Source organism: Capra hircus, chromosome 13, assembly GCF_001704415.2.
Source record: "Capra hircus breed San Clemente chromosome 13, ASM170441v1, whole genome shotgun sequence".
Classification (NCBI taxonomy): domain Eukaryota; kingdom Metazoa; phylum Chordata; class Mammalia; order Artiodactyla; family Bovidae; genus Capra; species Capra hircus.
This window is the reverse complement of record NC_030820.1, coordinates 6,796,407-6,812,326: the sequence shown is the minus strand read 5'-3', so window position 1 is coordinate 6,812,326 and position 15,920 is coordinate 6,796,407. Positions and strand designations below refer to the sequence as shown.

At 41.6% G+C, this 15,920-nt stretch overlaps 1 protein-coding gene across 4 annotated transcripts in view; it reads left to right on the top strand.

Annotated features, from left to right (window-relative positions):
- Window positions 1-15,920, top strand: part of TASP1 (taspase 1) — a 264,742-nt gene that overhangs the window by 229,966 nt on the left and 18,856 nt on the right. For 3 of the 4 annotated variants that reach the window (XR_310467.3, XM_005687819.3, XM_018056930.1), the window contains one exon: window positions 4,971-5,044. Coding sequence is in view for 2 of the 4 variants with exons in the window: in XM_005687819.3 (XP_005687876.1) it covers window positions 4,971-5,044 (74 nt within the window). In the remaining 2 variants the exon portion in view is untranslated. Of the gene's footprint in view, window positions 1-4,970; window positions 5,045-12,390; window positions 12,459-15,920 lie in introns of all 4 variants that reach the window. The other variant, XR_001918985.1, reaches the window with a different exon arrangement.

Sequence of the window (15,920 nt, the reverse complement as noted above, 5' to 3'; positions counted from 1 at the left end):
ATGATAACCACTGTTGCTGGTTCCTCTGATGTTCTTCCAGAGAGATCCCATGTATTTACAAACATGAGTCATCCATGGTGCCCTTTTATTTTCCTTCACAGAAATGAGCAGCGTCATTTTTTTCCATCTTTCTTCACCTTGTCTTTTGTTTTAGATAAACTGTGTATTTTGTAGATTAGTGTTTTTTTCCAAACTGTAGCATGTCACATTAATGAGGTCTAATTTAGTGAGTCAAGAGCAGAATCTTTTCACTGTAGCACATAGATTATAAAGAGCCCACAGAATAGAAAGAACCCACATACTCAGTGACAGTGTAGGGGGCTTTTTTGTTTTGCTTTAGTTTTACTGTGGTTCCTGGCAAAACGTTTGAAAAAACACTTAGTGTGGATGGTTCCATATCATCCCCATAGAGCTTTCTCTTTTTTAATTACTGCATAGTATTCCACTGAATAGGGTACCATAGTTGTTCATATATGCTCCCACCAAAAGGCAACTGTGCTGTTAATATTTCCAGTTTCTTCCTAATTAAAATTACTTCAGTGAATATCTGTGTAAAGTTGTTATTTTATACATACAAAGGCATATCTGTACACTCTACCTAAAAGTAGAATTGCTAGGTCAAAGTGTATGTCATTTTGATAAAAGGAGTCTATCCTCATTATTTTCAGAGTTGTGAAAATTTGTGACTCTTCTTGCTTGATGAAATTTACTTGTAATTGAAAGACCAGGACTCCCAGCACTTTCCCAGTCATTTGTGGGCATGAGCAGAGTGGGGGGAAATTTGAGCTGGAAAAGTAGCAGAACTCATGGAGTCAGTAGATGACAAATGATAAAAAGAGCATAAGGGAAAGCGTTGCTGTGAGGCTGAAAGCCAAAGAAGCTTGTGGCCAGGTCATCCAGGGTCAAGAAAGTATTGAGCTCTTCTTGGCTAGTATATTATTATAAAGGCATATTGGACAAAGTTAATTATCTATAAGAAATATATGTTACAGGGGCTTCACTCATAGCTCAGTTGGTAAAGCACATGCCTGCAGTGCAGGAATCGGCCGGCAGTGCAGGAGAGCCGGGTTTGATTCCTGGGTCCGGAGGATCCTCTGGAGGAGGGCATGGCAACCCACTCCAGATTCTTGCTTGGAGAATCCCATGGACAGAGGAGCCTGGCAGGCTACAGTCCATGGGGTCCCAAGAGTCAGACATGACTTAGCGACTAAACCGCCGTATGTTATATAAGGTGTCTCTAAACAGAAAATACACATCAAATAAGGTTACTTCTTGAAAATTTTGTGACCAGAGGCTTGCAGGACCTTAACCTTGTATTTCCCTTGGGAGCAATGGCTCAGTGTTTGCTAATTCAGTGTTCATGGCAAACTTGCAGACCATAACTACCACAAATTACAGCAGTGTATTTCCAAATGGTCATACTCCCACCATTATGAGAGTGTTACCTCCCTTCTCTGAGCCCCAGATCCCCATCCAGGCTTTGCTGAATTCCGCCGTGAAATGCAATGCTTGGCAGATGAAAAATTACCACTGTGAGTTTTTCTCCTGCCTCCCTGAAGTCCTCCAACAAGAAATAATTTGTTAAATTATTATTAATAGTGTATTAAATTACTGAGTTAAGATATACACTAAAATAAATAAGATTTCTTTTCAAAAGCATTTTATAATTTAAATAGTAGACAATTCCTGCTGAGTGTCTCAAGCTATCCTGAACTAATAACTGATTTGAATTGTTATTAAGAAGAGTGTGTCAGGGGCTTCTCTGGCAGTCCAGTGGTTAAGACTCCATGCTCCTGCTGCATGGGGCACAGATTCCATCCCTGGTCGGGTAACTAAGATCCCATATGCCATGAGTTTGGGCAAAAAAAAAAAAAAGTGTCAGTAAATGCACCTCCTTTTTTTGTTTATTTGTGAAAAGAGTAAAGGAAGACTGAATTTCTAGACATTGAGTTACTTTAAGAACTCCAAAACTCTATATCTCGGAGAAGGCAATGGCAACCCACTCCAGTACTCTTGCCTGGAAAATCCCATGGACGGAGGAGCCTGGTGGGCTGCAGTCCATGGGGTCGCTAGGAGTCAGACACGACTGAGAGACTTCACTTTCACTTTTCACTTTTATGCATTGGAGAAGGAAACGGCAACCCACTCCAGTGTTCTTGCCTGGAAAATCCCAGGGATGGCGGAGCCTGGTGGGCTGCCGTCTATGGGGTCGCACAGAGTCGGACACGACTGAAGTGACTTAGCAGCCAGCAGCAGCAAACTCTAGACACTTTATTGATAACTGTTCAATAGAAAAATATTTAATGTGGTCAATCATTATACCCAGTTTATCTTGCTTTGTAAGTCTCAATTTTTTTGTGTGTTATATTTCCTGAAAGCAGGCTATATTTTCAGGGTGAATAATGCAGTTTGAAATAATCAAAATTTTGCCTTAAAAACAACACGCAGTATTTTTATCCTTTACTTTCATGATTAAATTGACTATATTTCCATGTATTTTTTTCTTGGCTAATTCATGAGCAGTTACCACCTTAACGTTTGGGGAATAAAGAGAGGTCACAGTGTTGGAAATAACCTGAATTTTGTATTTAAATATAATTGCATTGGCACCACACTAGGGAAGTTTGGTAAGACTTGAATGCCTTTGCTCTATTAGGCAATTTAGAATATCCCAGACCTTGCTCTGGACGTCAGGCTTTTTGAAGTTCAAAGCAGATGTGTGAGGAAGAAAAAGCATCTGGTGGAGAGAGCTTGCTTCACTGCCTGACGCTGTTTTCTTGCAGTCTAGGCAGAGCACTACAGAACAGGTCGCCCATTTGCAAATGAGTTAATGATGAGAGAGTGAGCTGCTCTGTGAGGAGCGCAGAGCTGCCTCTCAGGCCTCTGCCTTCCCCACGTGTCTGGCAAGGGCTTCAGAGTCAGGACGGCAGAGCCCAGAGCTGTGTCTCAGCCCACACACTGTCTTCAGGCCTAATTAGCTCAGAGAGAGATGGATGGCTCAGGACCCGGAGGCTTGGAGTTGAGCAAGGCAGTTTTATTACCCGGGACTTGTGAAATTTTTGTAAAAGTGCATCAAAGCTTTAAAAATGCATTTAAAACAGCATAGAGTTTTGCAAGTAAGTACCTGAAGGTGACAGAGTTTTGTGTGTATCTCAGGATTTTTCTTTCTATAACTTTTAGATATAATTTCAAATTTATGCAGATGTTTTGAGAACAGAACAGGGGACACCTGTGATTTCTTTACGTGCATTTGCTCTTTGTTTTTATTTCCCCTGTTTGTTTTTCCATTTTTACTTCTTCCTTTCATCCCTCTTCCCTTTACACACATACACATTTAAATGTGTACTCTTTTTTTCTGAATGACTTGAGAGCAAGGTGAAGAGATCGAGTCTTTACTCTAAATACTTCAGTGCATATTTCTTAAGAACAAGGTTCTTCTAAGTAATCATAGTATAGTTAACAAAATCACAGAGTTTAATGTTGATATCACACTATTATCCAATCCATAGTCCATTTTCAAAGTCCATTACTTATCTCAGGAATGTCCCTTCAAACACCCCCCACCCCTACCCAGGCTCCATACCAGAAGGACACATTACCTCTAGTTGTCATATCGTCTTTGTCTTCTTTCTTTCTTTATTTACTTTTTGGACATGCTGCGCAGCTCATGGGATCTTTGTTCCCTGACCAGGATTGAACCTGGGCCCTTAGCAGTGAAAGCACGGAGTCTTAACCCCTGGGCCACCAGGAAATTCCCTGGGATGCATTTGTTGCCTTTACATGGGAACAGTTTCTCAACTTTCTTTATATTTTTTGACTTTGACATCTTTTGAAGAGTTCAAGTCAGTTATTTCTTAGTATTCCTATGTCAGATTTGTGTGGCGTTTCCTCCTGCAATTCTGAGTCTGTGTTTTTGGTGGGAACGCTGCAGAAGTGGCAGTGAGTCTCAGGGTGTCTGATCCAGAGACGCGTTGTGTTGATTTGCCCCTTACTCAGTGATGTTAGCTCCATCACTTGATTAAAGTGGGGTCCGTTGCATTTCTCCACAGTGAACTTACCCTTTGCCCCTTTGTATTTCATAAGAATTTTCTGGAGAGATTCCATTGAGACTGCGTAAAAAGCACACTCCTTTCCAAATTTTCCTAGTTTTTGAAAGTGTGATGCTTTTCTAAAAAAAGAAAAGCATCTATTATTTCTTCTGTATTTATTTGTTGGCATTCAGCTGCAAGGAAGTGCTTTCTCTTCTCCCCCATTTTACTTATTCCTATTTGTTTGTATTAGACAGGCTGGGACCTGGGACCTAGGTCTTGTATGGGCTCGTTGATTTTAATTTTGTTCAGGGATGATAATTCTTTACTGTTATTATTTATTCTGACACTTAGATTGACACAGATATGGCCAGTTGGGGTCTCTTCAGGCTGATCCGTGGGCCCTTTCCCAAGCTTTCCTCATTCTTCGAGGACTTCCTCATCTTCTGGCACAAAAAGATGTTCCAGATTCATTTAAAATTTTCTCTGCCCAGGCCCTGGAATCAACATTTCTCCAAGGAACCCTGGTTCCTTTTCATAGAGAATGGTATTTAAAAAACCTTGACCTACGGAGTGTGTGTGTGTGTTTTAAAGGAAACTACGTTATGGAATATTACGTTTACTAAATCATTGTATACTGTGTGCATGAGTGTGTGTGCATGTGTGTGTGTTTAATGTTACAAGTTTCAAACAGAGGAGCATTTATTTTACATGTAATAATCATAAGTTTTGACAAGAAAGAAATACATTTTTCATTTCACAGTAAATGGCATTACACAGTTTTGAGTACTAAATCATCTTGACATTTATGAAGGAGCGAATGGAAAGTCGGGAGCCGAGTGTGTTAAATATAAAGCTATCTTTAACTGTTCTATTAAAAAGCAGAGATTTATTTTCCATCTGTGATCTGAATGTGCCTATTTGTATTCCCTTCCCTGGCAGTGGAATTTCTGTGGAGCCACACGACCGAGAGCATGTGTGTTGGATACATGTCCGCCCAGGATGGGAAGGCCAAGGTACGTGGGGAGAGCTGGGTGGGTGAGGGTAGGAGGGGGCAGGAAGGGAATGAGCAGAGTCTTACAGACAGCACAGGAACCTCTAACTGGCTAGGTGGACACAGGGAATTCTTTTTGGCTTCTCTTAGGTGGTAGCTCTGTGATCTTTATGAGAATCTGATAAAGAACAGTTACCAATCCCAAAGAAAAATAGCAGATCTTTTTTTGCTTTTGATGATGGAGCAGAGGAAATTAGAAAAAACCTTTTCTTTTTTTTTTTTTTTTTTCACCTTGTTCTTTGTCTGTTATGAATAAGAAACTGGGACTGGGGAAGAGAAAGTGGGTAATGGGTTGACGGGGCTGGGGGTGGTTTTGCGGGGAGGATGGGAAGACCTCAAGGAAGCTGAGGCAGAGTTAGCCCAGCACCTGGACACACCCTGCACGTGTGAGGGCAGAGGCACCCACGTGTGTGCAAGGGCTGCCTGTCTCGTGCTCTGGGTGGTCTGACACGGCATCCTCAGGGCAGGGCCAAAGGTCTGCACCCCGTGTGCCCTGTGCCCTGCCATCCCCCAGGGGTTACAGCATGGCAAAGAAGCCCATGCGACTCCTCTTGAGTTGCCCGGCCTCCCTGCCCTCATAGCGGGTGAGCCTGGGAATCAGAACATCATTTGTGGATTTATATTATACTGGCCCCCTGTTCTTGTTCATAAAATTTTTTAGAAACAGCTGTGGCCTCCGATGTTTACTTGGCATTCAGTCGTGTCCGACTCTTTGCGTTACTTGGCATTAAAGTACCTCAGTTACAAAGCTGCAAAGCTGGGCAGCCCCTTTTCCAAAGGACATGATTTATTTTACACATTTGGAAATGCAAGTAAGGAAACTTCTGATGTAAATTGTTTGATATAGGTGGCATCGTTAACAAATTAAGGTGACGCGTAAGAAAGAATAGTTTCTTGCTTCTTTGTCATGGAATACCAGGCAGGCCTTTGAATATTATCCAGCAAGTTGGTAGCATCACAGGGCTTTGTGAGGACAGCGTGTGTTTGTGACAGTATTATAGAGATCACCCCCACCTTTGTCTCAGTTCAGTTCAGTCGCTCAGTTGTGTCCAACTCTTTGCAGCCCCATGAATCGCAGCATGCCAGGCCTCCCTGTCCATCACCAACTCCCGGAGTTTTCCCAAGCTCATGTCCATCGAGTTGGTGATGCCATCCAGCCATCTCATCCTCTGTTGTCTCCTTCTCCTCCTGCCCCCAATCCCTCCCAGCATCAGAGTCTTTTCCAATGAGTCAACTCTTTGCATGAGGTGGCCAAAGTATTGGAGTTTCAGCTTCAGCATCAGTCCTTCCAATGAACAACTTTGTCTCATCCCTGCCTAATACAGTATTTGTATTGTATCCATATATTTATTTCGTATGAGTATGCAGGAAGATTGTTTTGTTCCATAGTATAAGGAGAATTGAATTATAATGGCTCATTTAAAAAAGATAATGAGTTTAGAGCAACACTAAAATAATTTTCTGTGTTGATGGAAATGTTTTGTATTTATATTGCGCTGTCCAATAGGATAGTCACTAGATACAGATGCCCTTGAGCACTTGAATGTGGCTGGTGTGCTTGAGGAACAGAATTTAAAATTTTATGTAAATAGCTATGTGTGGCTAGTGGCTACCATATTGAATAGAATGGGTATAAAGAATGAGTGGAAATTAGCACAACATTGTAAAGCAGTTCTCTTCCAATTAAAAATAAAGGAAAGAATAATGAGTGGAAAAGTGACTTTAAATATTTTCAAACATTCAAAAAGAAAACATTCTTTTCTTCCCAATGGCAAAAACAGTTGTTATTATTATTTTATAATAAGCCTGGTAAGCCACAAAAATCCTTAACTGGCTTGCGGCCAGTTAAGTTTCTCCTGCCCCTGACACAGAATCTGAGCTAAGATCGCTTCTTAACAACATCAACAAAAAGACCTGGAAGAAGTGGACCTCAGTACTGAAGCCTGTCTGGTGGGGACGATCATGTCATTAAGCCCTGTACTTGGACTGTTATCCTGTTATAAGGTCCCTGTTGTCCCTGCTGGTGGCCCCCTGAAGACACCTTGCTATTTAACATGAAACATAGGAGGAAAGAGCGTGGAGACTCGTGCCTCGAGCCCAGAGATATTTGGCTTCCAGTTGTATTGCGTGACCTCTGGTGGGCGTGGTTTCCATAATGTTGGTAAATTCTGCCTCTGGTGGTATCAATGGGCCAACAGACAGGGCTGCTGCTTTCGCCTCACTTGTCAGTCGTGGGTTTGAGCTTCCTTGCTAAGAGTTCAGGCCTCTCCCTTTCTTCCTCTCGTGGCTACAAATGCTTCCCCTCAACCCCCGAGCGAAAAACAAACAAACAAAAAATCCCCGAAACACTAAAGCTTTGGTTGTTGAATTCTATTGATTAAAAAAAAAAAAAAAAAGAAGCAAAAAAACAAAGAAAGAAACCAACAAAACCAAAAAATATCTCTTCTGTCATAAAGCCTGGAATTTTATTGTATTACAAGTATGGCAGAATTATAGATGAGAGATTGAGCTCAAAAGAGAAAAGAGGGGCTATAGCAAAGTTTATATTCTTTTTAAGAGAGAAAGCTTTTGGCCTACCGGCCCTGGTTTCCTTATTTCTATGAAAGAATTATTGACTTAGTGGCATACCCACTCAGCATGATGACAGTTTGTGAAACATGCTCTCATGTATGTTGCAAACTGTGGTTGCAAAATGAGAAAGGAGGCATCTTTAAAAACTAAAACAATAGCCATAGTATTTTTTTTTTAATTTAAAAGCAACTTCTGAAAAAAAAAAAAAACAAACTTTTTTTTTTTTTTAATTTACTCTGCCTTCCAAAAATTGCCTCCTTTCTGCTTGTTACCAAACTCAGAAACTAAAATCACTTGGCCATTCAAACATTTTATATAAGCTAATTATATTTAATCCAAGTTAAGACCTTGAATTAAAGTTCACCCAAAATAGTACTATTTAGAAAAGGCTGGATAATAACTAATACCATTATAACCAGAATCCGTATGTAATTTGAACAAATAGGAGTAAGTTCTTTTATAAGTTTCTTTTTTTAATAGAATGTTTTTGCAGTGATATACCTTAATTTAATTTCTAAATCCCTACTGTTGCATAAGTTAAAGAGATTTCTTTTTAATTGAACCAAAATTAGGGCATTGATACGAGCTAAGTTTAAAAATCAAATTGCCAGTATCCTACCCAAGATAGCAGACAGTTAATGAATGGTTTTTAATAAACACCCAGTGTACATGGACTACTGTAATAAAAACAGATGTTAAAATTGGCATGGAACTTATTCAAGAATAATAAGTAAAACCTAGGTTTCTTTTACGATGTAGAGGTCATTTTTTTTTTATAACATAGTGAAAATACTGTTATAAAAATTCATCCTTGAGGAGGAGCAAGCTATTTTATGGTCTTAAGGTGTTGCCCCAGGGTTCTTATTAGTTTCAGGGAAAAATAATAAGTATATAATGGAAAAACCAGGCAACAACTTGACCACGTGATCAAAATTAATGTCACTGCGAGGGACAGATGGACATCATGTGCCTCTGGATGTGAGAACCCGAGAAAGACACAGCATCTCTTTTGCAGTATCCCGTCTGGAAGCGTACCGTCTGAACCTAATCACAAGGAAACATTAGAGAAATAAAAAATGAAGATCAGTCTTGGAAGAAAGAAAAGGGGATTATATTCTTCAAAAATGTCAACGTCATAAAAGACAAAGGCTGAGGAAATGTTCCAGATTAAATACTCTTAAAGGGCAGTGACCACTAGCATATGTGGTAACTGATCCCATGCTGGACCCTGGATGGTAGGGGGAAAATGCTAAAAATGTATTCTTAGGTCAGTGAATAAAAGGGCATATAGGTAGTAGAAGACGTTATCTTTTTAAAATATCTTTGTACTGTAGTATGTAGGGAAATATTCTTACTCTTAGGGAATATAAATTCAAGTATTTAAGGGTAAAGGGCCATAATTATACAATGTCTTCTCAGTGGCTCAGAAAATATTGTTATGTGGATGGTTGGACAGACAGATGTGTGTATGTTGCTCCGTCGCTCAGTCGTTTCCGACTCTTATGTGATCCCTTGACTGCAGCTCACTAGGTCCCTCTGTCCATGGGACTTTTTCCAGGCAGGAATACAGGAGTGGATTGCCATTTCTTTCTCCAGGGTATCTTCCCCACGCAGGGGTCAAACGCACATCTCTTGTACTAGCAGGTGGGTTCTTCACCACTGCGCCGCCTGGGAAGCCCTGAACAGACAGACAGTAGTAGATCACAAAGCAAATGAAGTGAAATGTTAGCAATGGGCGACCCTGCGTGAAGGAGGTGTGGGTGCTCCTTGAACTAGTCTGTATATTTTTGAGATTATTTTCAAATAAAAAGTTTTTTAAAAAATATCACCCTTGGCTATTATGGCACATTCGCCTGGTGTTGCAGTTGAGCAAGCATCGAAATGGGTGCAGCACTGGGCTGCCGGAGCCTGCGTCCACCTCCCCTTCCTGCAGGCTGTATGACTCTGCGTGGCCACTGTCTCTCTCTGGATTTCAGAGGCCTCACGAGTGAAGTGAGAGCAAGAAAACCTGACTCTGCCCTAAGTCCTTCCTGGGTCAGACTTGATAGGAGCAAGGAAACAAAATCTGATGTCTGAATACAGATGAGTTAAGTCCTTCGTATATTATGGATGTTGTATTTATTACGGCCCTTCATTCCTAGATACTTGTTTGCCATCTGCAAAACTCTAAATTCTACATTCCAGATTAATTAGCATATATGTTGCTATTCAGTTTTTGGTAGGATTTTTGCAACCCCAACTGTAGTATCTACTATGATTTGTTTTTATGAAGATAGTTTCTGAGTCCTTTAAAAAAATCTCAGTAAATGTCTGTGTAGAAGGGATAGAACAGATAAGGTTTCTGAGAGTTTTTTACTAGGCTTAACTTGCCTCTCAAGGAAAGGTATGGAGGAAGACTTAAATATAAACGTGAGGTACTCAAGAGGGGGGGCTTCTAGGTGGCTCAGTGGTGAAGAATCCACCTGCCAATGCAGGAGACACGGGTTTGATCCCTGAGTCAGGAAGACCCTCTGGAGAAGGAAATGGCAACCTACTCCGGTGTTCTCGCCTGGGAAATCCCATGAACAGAGGGGCTTGGTGGGCTACAGTCTGTAGGGTTGCAATAGTCAGACAGGACTTAAAGACCAAACAACACAAGAGGGAGTTACCAAGAGAAGTGAGAAAGAGACTTCCACTTCCAGTTAGGATGAAGAAAGGCAGAGGAGACTGTTGCCCCTCTTCCCAATAATGAGAGTGAGCTGGATATACTATAAAGTCATGGATTTTAAAAACTATCCAAAGAGCTGAATCTAGTAGAAAAACTTAAATGAACTAAACTTCAGAAAAAGATAAGACTTTTCCTAGGAGAGAAAAAAATTCTGACTGCTTCATTCCTGGCAGAGCAATAGGAGGGATTTTAAAAGATGTCAGCAAGGTTGTGTATAAAGAGGTGACCTGATATAATAAGAGAACAGGCTTCGGAGTTAGCCAGAGGCGAATTTCACTCCTGAGCCTCCTGCTTTATAACCTGGGACAGGTTACAACACTAACCGTTGGTTTCCTTAAAATGGGACTATTACTGATGTTTTCATAGTATTCTGAATATTAATCGAAAATACAACCACAGGGCATATAACAGAGCTGTTTATACATGTGTTGTGATGGGTAATGGTGGTGCTGGGAGGGTCATGTGATAGCAGAAGCAGTGAGAGTCTCTCAGGGCTAGCGCCTTGCAGCTCCGGAGCCTCGTTCACACGAACTGTGCTTCCAAAGGTACCATCCACAAGACTGACACCTCCTAGGTTTTCATGCTGATCCCCTGGTGGAGATGGTCAGGCTTATTCCTTTTTGCCAAAACGTAAGTCTATTATAAACCAACTGACAAGTGAATTCAGAGATTCCAGAAGAGGAAAAAGAAACTTGTTTGAGGCTACAAGAATGGACACACACGTACACACACACTCAGCTCTGCCATTCAGGCCAGTATGGTGGTAATGGAGCCCTTTTACAAAGCTTTCTGACTGGACGTCTGCCAGTTTGACAGCCTTACAAACAGGTTTTGAAATGGAACCTAAGTTGCCTGCAGCATTCCAGCTAAGCTCCCCTAACTGAATAATTCTACTTTTAAAAGTAAGAGAGAAGAAGATTATTTACTGGCTACTGTTGAGTGTATCTCGGGCCAGCACAGGCAACCTTCTCAGATTCCCTTGAGCTCTAGACAGTGGAGCGTCTTTAGGTGGGTTGACCATGAATTCTTAAAAGGGACTTCAGTTCCATGGTAGTGGCCAGTGACATTCAGCCACTAGGTGGATTTATTGGACCATATTTTAGATTTATGAAGAACCACTTAGATACAAGTTGGCCTTGGTCTAAGCCAAATATTAGCTTCTTTTGATAGTCCAGTCCCTATATTACTCAACAGCTGAAGGAGTCTGATCCCTGGCAGGAGGCCATCTGCCCTGGGATGGTGTTAGGCGCCGCCAGCAAGCTCTGTACTAGGGAAACATCCCAGACAGCTACATTTGGCAAGTGTGCTTACGGAGCAGAAGGAAAAGTGGCTAATCAGTGATTTTACTTGTACTTTCTGAGCTTGCCCAGAATTTCAAATATAGAAAGTTGTATTTCTTTTCCATGCTCTTAGGACTGCCAGGAGGATCCCATTGGGTCTATTTAGAAAGTCCTTTAGACAAACAGGAGAAGACTGTAGAAGGTTGAATATGTGAAAAACAAACTTTAATCAGAAGTTTCCTCAGCCTCAAGTTTGCTTCTCAGAGTTGTTGTTAGCTTTATTTTTCTTGCCTAATTAGCCTTATGCCATCAGTTTCTTCCAAATGATTCATTTGACAAAGCTCCAAAGCAATAAATAGAATAAACACAAAGAGGGAATTCACCATGTTGGCAAGAGCATAAATCTTCTCAGAGTTATTAACCATATTTATCCAAATAAATCTCATTTTAATCGTGGTGTAGGGTTGGATCTCTGCAAAGATAAATATGTCTATTGCTTGGACTTGTAGACACTCTATGTTAGTTGCAAGGTGGTGAGTAAACCTTTTTTGTTTTTTATTGTAGCAGCATGGAAAATAATGAAAACATTAATTTCCCTGCCTCTATGTGCGTGCATAGTCATCAGCTTACATAGTTCACATTAAGTGTGAACGCAGCATTGGAATGTCACCTTGTTACCCTCTAGTACCCAACATTTTAGGTAAATGGGTACCTTCCGAAAGCAGAGACATGCCTACTGTTTACCCACAGGACAACACACACCTGTGAGATGGAGCTGAAACAGGCATTCACGAGAACTATTGGCCTGATTACTCACAGTGAGTAAGAAGTGATTACAGGATGGTCTTTTTCTCTTGGTTCGAAAGCAGTGGACAAATGAGGAAAGAAATCCTTTCCTGTTTTTTTTTAGCCTAAAACAAAAAAGGCCATAATTTTGGTCAAGCCATTCTTATTTCATGTCACCTTCCTAACTTAAAGCGTGGCATTGGTTTCTTTGATTGTAAACATTCAGTGTCACCCATTGGTTTGATGTTGTAAGAACTCTCATTGCATTATTTTATTCAGAAGGTGAGTAGCGAGAGGAACTGAATTTACAGGCATGCAGTGTGCTTGGAGCTTCTAACAGCCCTGCAGGGCCCTGCATACATGGGCATTCACTCCATAGGAGGTGTCTTCTGTGAGTGGCTCCACGTTGAAGTTGAGGGTGAAATTTTGAGGCCAGATGGTTGTTTGGATATACTTTTTATCCTCACTGTCCCTCCTTCCCCTTAACCTGCAGAGTTGAGCTCAAAAGCTGGCTTCAGCAACACATCCCTTTTTAAAAAAAGTTGAAAATATTACCTAAAATTTTTTTGAACTTATACAAAATAGAAATTTTGTATAAAATTTTATACAAGATTTAAATGTTTTACGTTTTCTGTGAAAGCACAGTTTTCTTCCTCCTGACTTGTTTTCTCATAAGAGTACGTTTGGCTACACTGGGACCCACTCCCTGCATAGCCATGATTAGCTGGTCCCAAGTGGTGGCCTCCTATTTGGTGGGGCCTGGACATTCCACTCTGCCAGTCCTATGCCTGGCCTGCTTCACTCACAGACATCGGAAACTGACCCGTACTGTAGATTTTGAACCCTAAGTGAAGTCTAACTGCTAGAATACATTTTTATTTTAGTACCATCCATTCAAATAATATAGTTTCTGTCTTTTTTTTTAAAGTCTTCAACTTGGAGTGTCCATTCTGTCTAATTCTAAGGATTAAAATTCTTCTTTGCTGATTATTATGTCTAATTTTTTATGTCTTGTAAGGAAAGCAGTGCTGTAAATTGGTGACATTTTACCATTTTAGTACTAACTCATTGAGACATTTGGATATGGTCGAGCTGCTCTTTCTGTTTGCATTCCTTTCGGACGCTTCTGTGGCACATATGGCGGCTTTCTCTCATGCTCATGAGCTGTCAGCACTGCGCTGTGCATGTTTGGGCTGCCCTTCCTGCTGCAGTGTTGAAGAGATGAAACGAAATGTAGAATGCGGGTTGTATTAACGCTTTGTTATTAGGAGATGCTCAAAGTACTTGGAAACAGCTTTTTCTTCACTTGAAAATTAATTATATTTTAAACGTGCTTCCTATAAGGGATGAAAAGCCCAATAATCCCCCGACTTCTTCCACTGATAGGTCTTTTGTATATTATGGTAAAATTCTGAACAGTTAGAACCTGCCAATAGTTAGAACCTGCTCTGTTGAAAATGGAAGATCTTGGCAAAACAAGCTCTTACTAGGCCATTAGTAATAAGCCCCAGTAGCCCCTGAATAAAACATGCTTCCAACCCAAATTCCTATAAACTTGCAAAGCCAGTTCAGACAGGAAGGACCTGGTCTTTAATGTGATAACCTCTTATGTACAAGTTCCTGAGTCTTGCAGTTTATGTTTTTGTTCATTAGGCCATACATAATTGGGGAAGAAAAGAAATAAATACAATCTATAAGGTTTTCACCATGAAAGATGACAAAAATCCATTCCTTCTTAACCTCAGTTAACCAGTAGTAGAGCTAATCTGGGATTTATTACCATATTTAATAATGATTAACTAGGAAAGAAGCCTTGATTCTTTGGCTTTGAGATTTTAACTATTAAAAAACTCAGTTTACTTAGGAGTAGAGTTTTGATGAAATATAGCAGCTCATTTTTTAAAATGAAATATTTATTAAACAAATACTGTCGAGTGCCCATTAGATTCAGGTTCTTTCCTGAGAACATAGTAGTGAACAAAAAAGCCAGGAATCCTTGTACTCCTGGACTTACACACGAGTGGGGAAAATATTAAACAAGATAAATAAGGCACAGACTATGTTTGTGGTAAGTGCTAGAAAGACATGTCAAGCTGGGAGGATTTTAAGAAGTATGAGGTTTCCAGTGTGAGGTGGGTCTCATTGACAAAGTGTCAGTTGAATAAAGTCTTGGGAGGTTTATGGGAGCAAGACAAGAACATTCCAGATATGAAGGGCAGCAAGAGCAGAGGCCTTCAGGCAGGAGTGAGCGTTCCCAATGTGATGGAGGCACAGTGGCTAGCTCAGTCTTAGTGGGTCACAGTGAAAAGTGGGGGACTAGACCTTGTGGGTTGTGATCGGTCGTAGTTAGGATTTGGGCTCTTCCCCTGAGATGGGAGCCACTGGAGGCTGGGGAGCGGAGGACTGAAAGTGTCTGACTACGTTGGAGGAGGTGGCTCCCGCTGCTTTCTGAAAGGGAGCCAGCAGGGGAGCCTGTTGCCACTTGTGTGAGCAAGAGTGATGAGCTGGGCTAGAACATAAGCCGTGCACAGTTGCTGAGCGCCAGCTGGCTTCTGCACCCATTTTAAGGTGAAGCCAGCAGGGTCAGCCACGGGGCTGGGTGGAGGTGTGAGGGAACCGGAGGAGACAGCCCTGAGAATAGGGCTGCCGTTTACCAAGGTGAGGAGGACGGTGAGGAGCGAGGAAGCAGGCCTGAGGGTGTCCGGAGCGAGGGCCAAACTGGAGGTGCCTCTCTGAAATCTCAGCATATAAATGCTAAAAACACACACACAAAAAACTGCAGGGATAGACGAGATCACTAAGAGAGACCAGAGTCGGAGAAAAGACTTCTGAGGAGTTCCCGTGGTCATAAGTCAGAGGAGTGAAGGACCTAGCGCAGGAGACAGGAATGGCTGTACAGATTGGTGGAGAACTAGGGCAGTGTCACAGAAACCAAGGAGGGAGAGTCTCAACATTTCAAGGTGAAGAGAGCGTTCCAGCTTTATCCGATCCTGCAGTCTGGGCCCATGAAGTTAGGTCTGAGGACAGACCGTTGGATTTAGCATTTGGAAGGCATGGCTCACCTTGGGAAAAAGCCATTTCAGTGCAGTCGTCAAGGCAAAAACCCCGCTTTGCTGTGAATGAAAAGAAATGAAGTGGCAGCTGGAGGGTGAGTTGGGTCTGGAGAATTATTCTCTGTCCTCTTTCTCCAGTGTAACCAGGGACTTCACTTCATGTCCAGAGCACTTCACAGATGTTTCTCTACAGAATGAGTTGAGAAGTGGGGTACCCCAACACTGAGTGGTTTGGGGAGGTGAGGGACAACCAGCAAAGGGAACTGAGGTCTCAGTGTTAGGGCAGAAGAGAAGGGAGGAATTGAAGCCGGAATTGAAGGGTGGCTTCCATTGACATCTAGGATGAGCTGGTTTATGGCGTCCACAGTTTCCTTTATTGGCGAGTATCTGACCTTCACATGCTCAGGTGCCTGCCCGACTCTGAGAAGCATGGACTGGGCT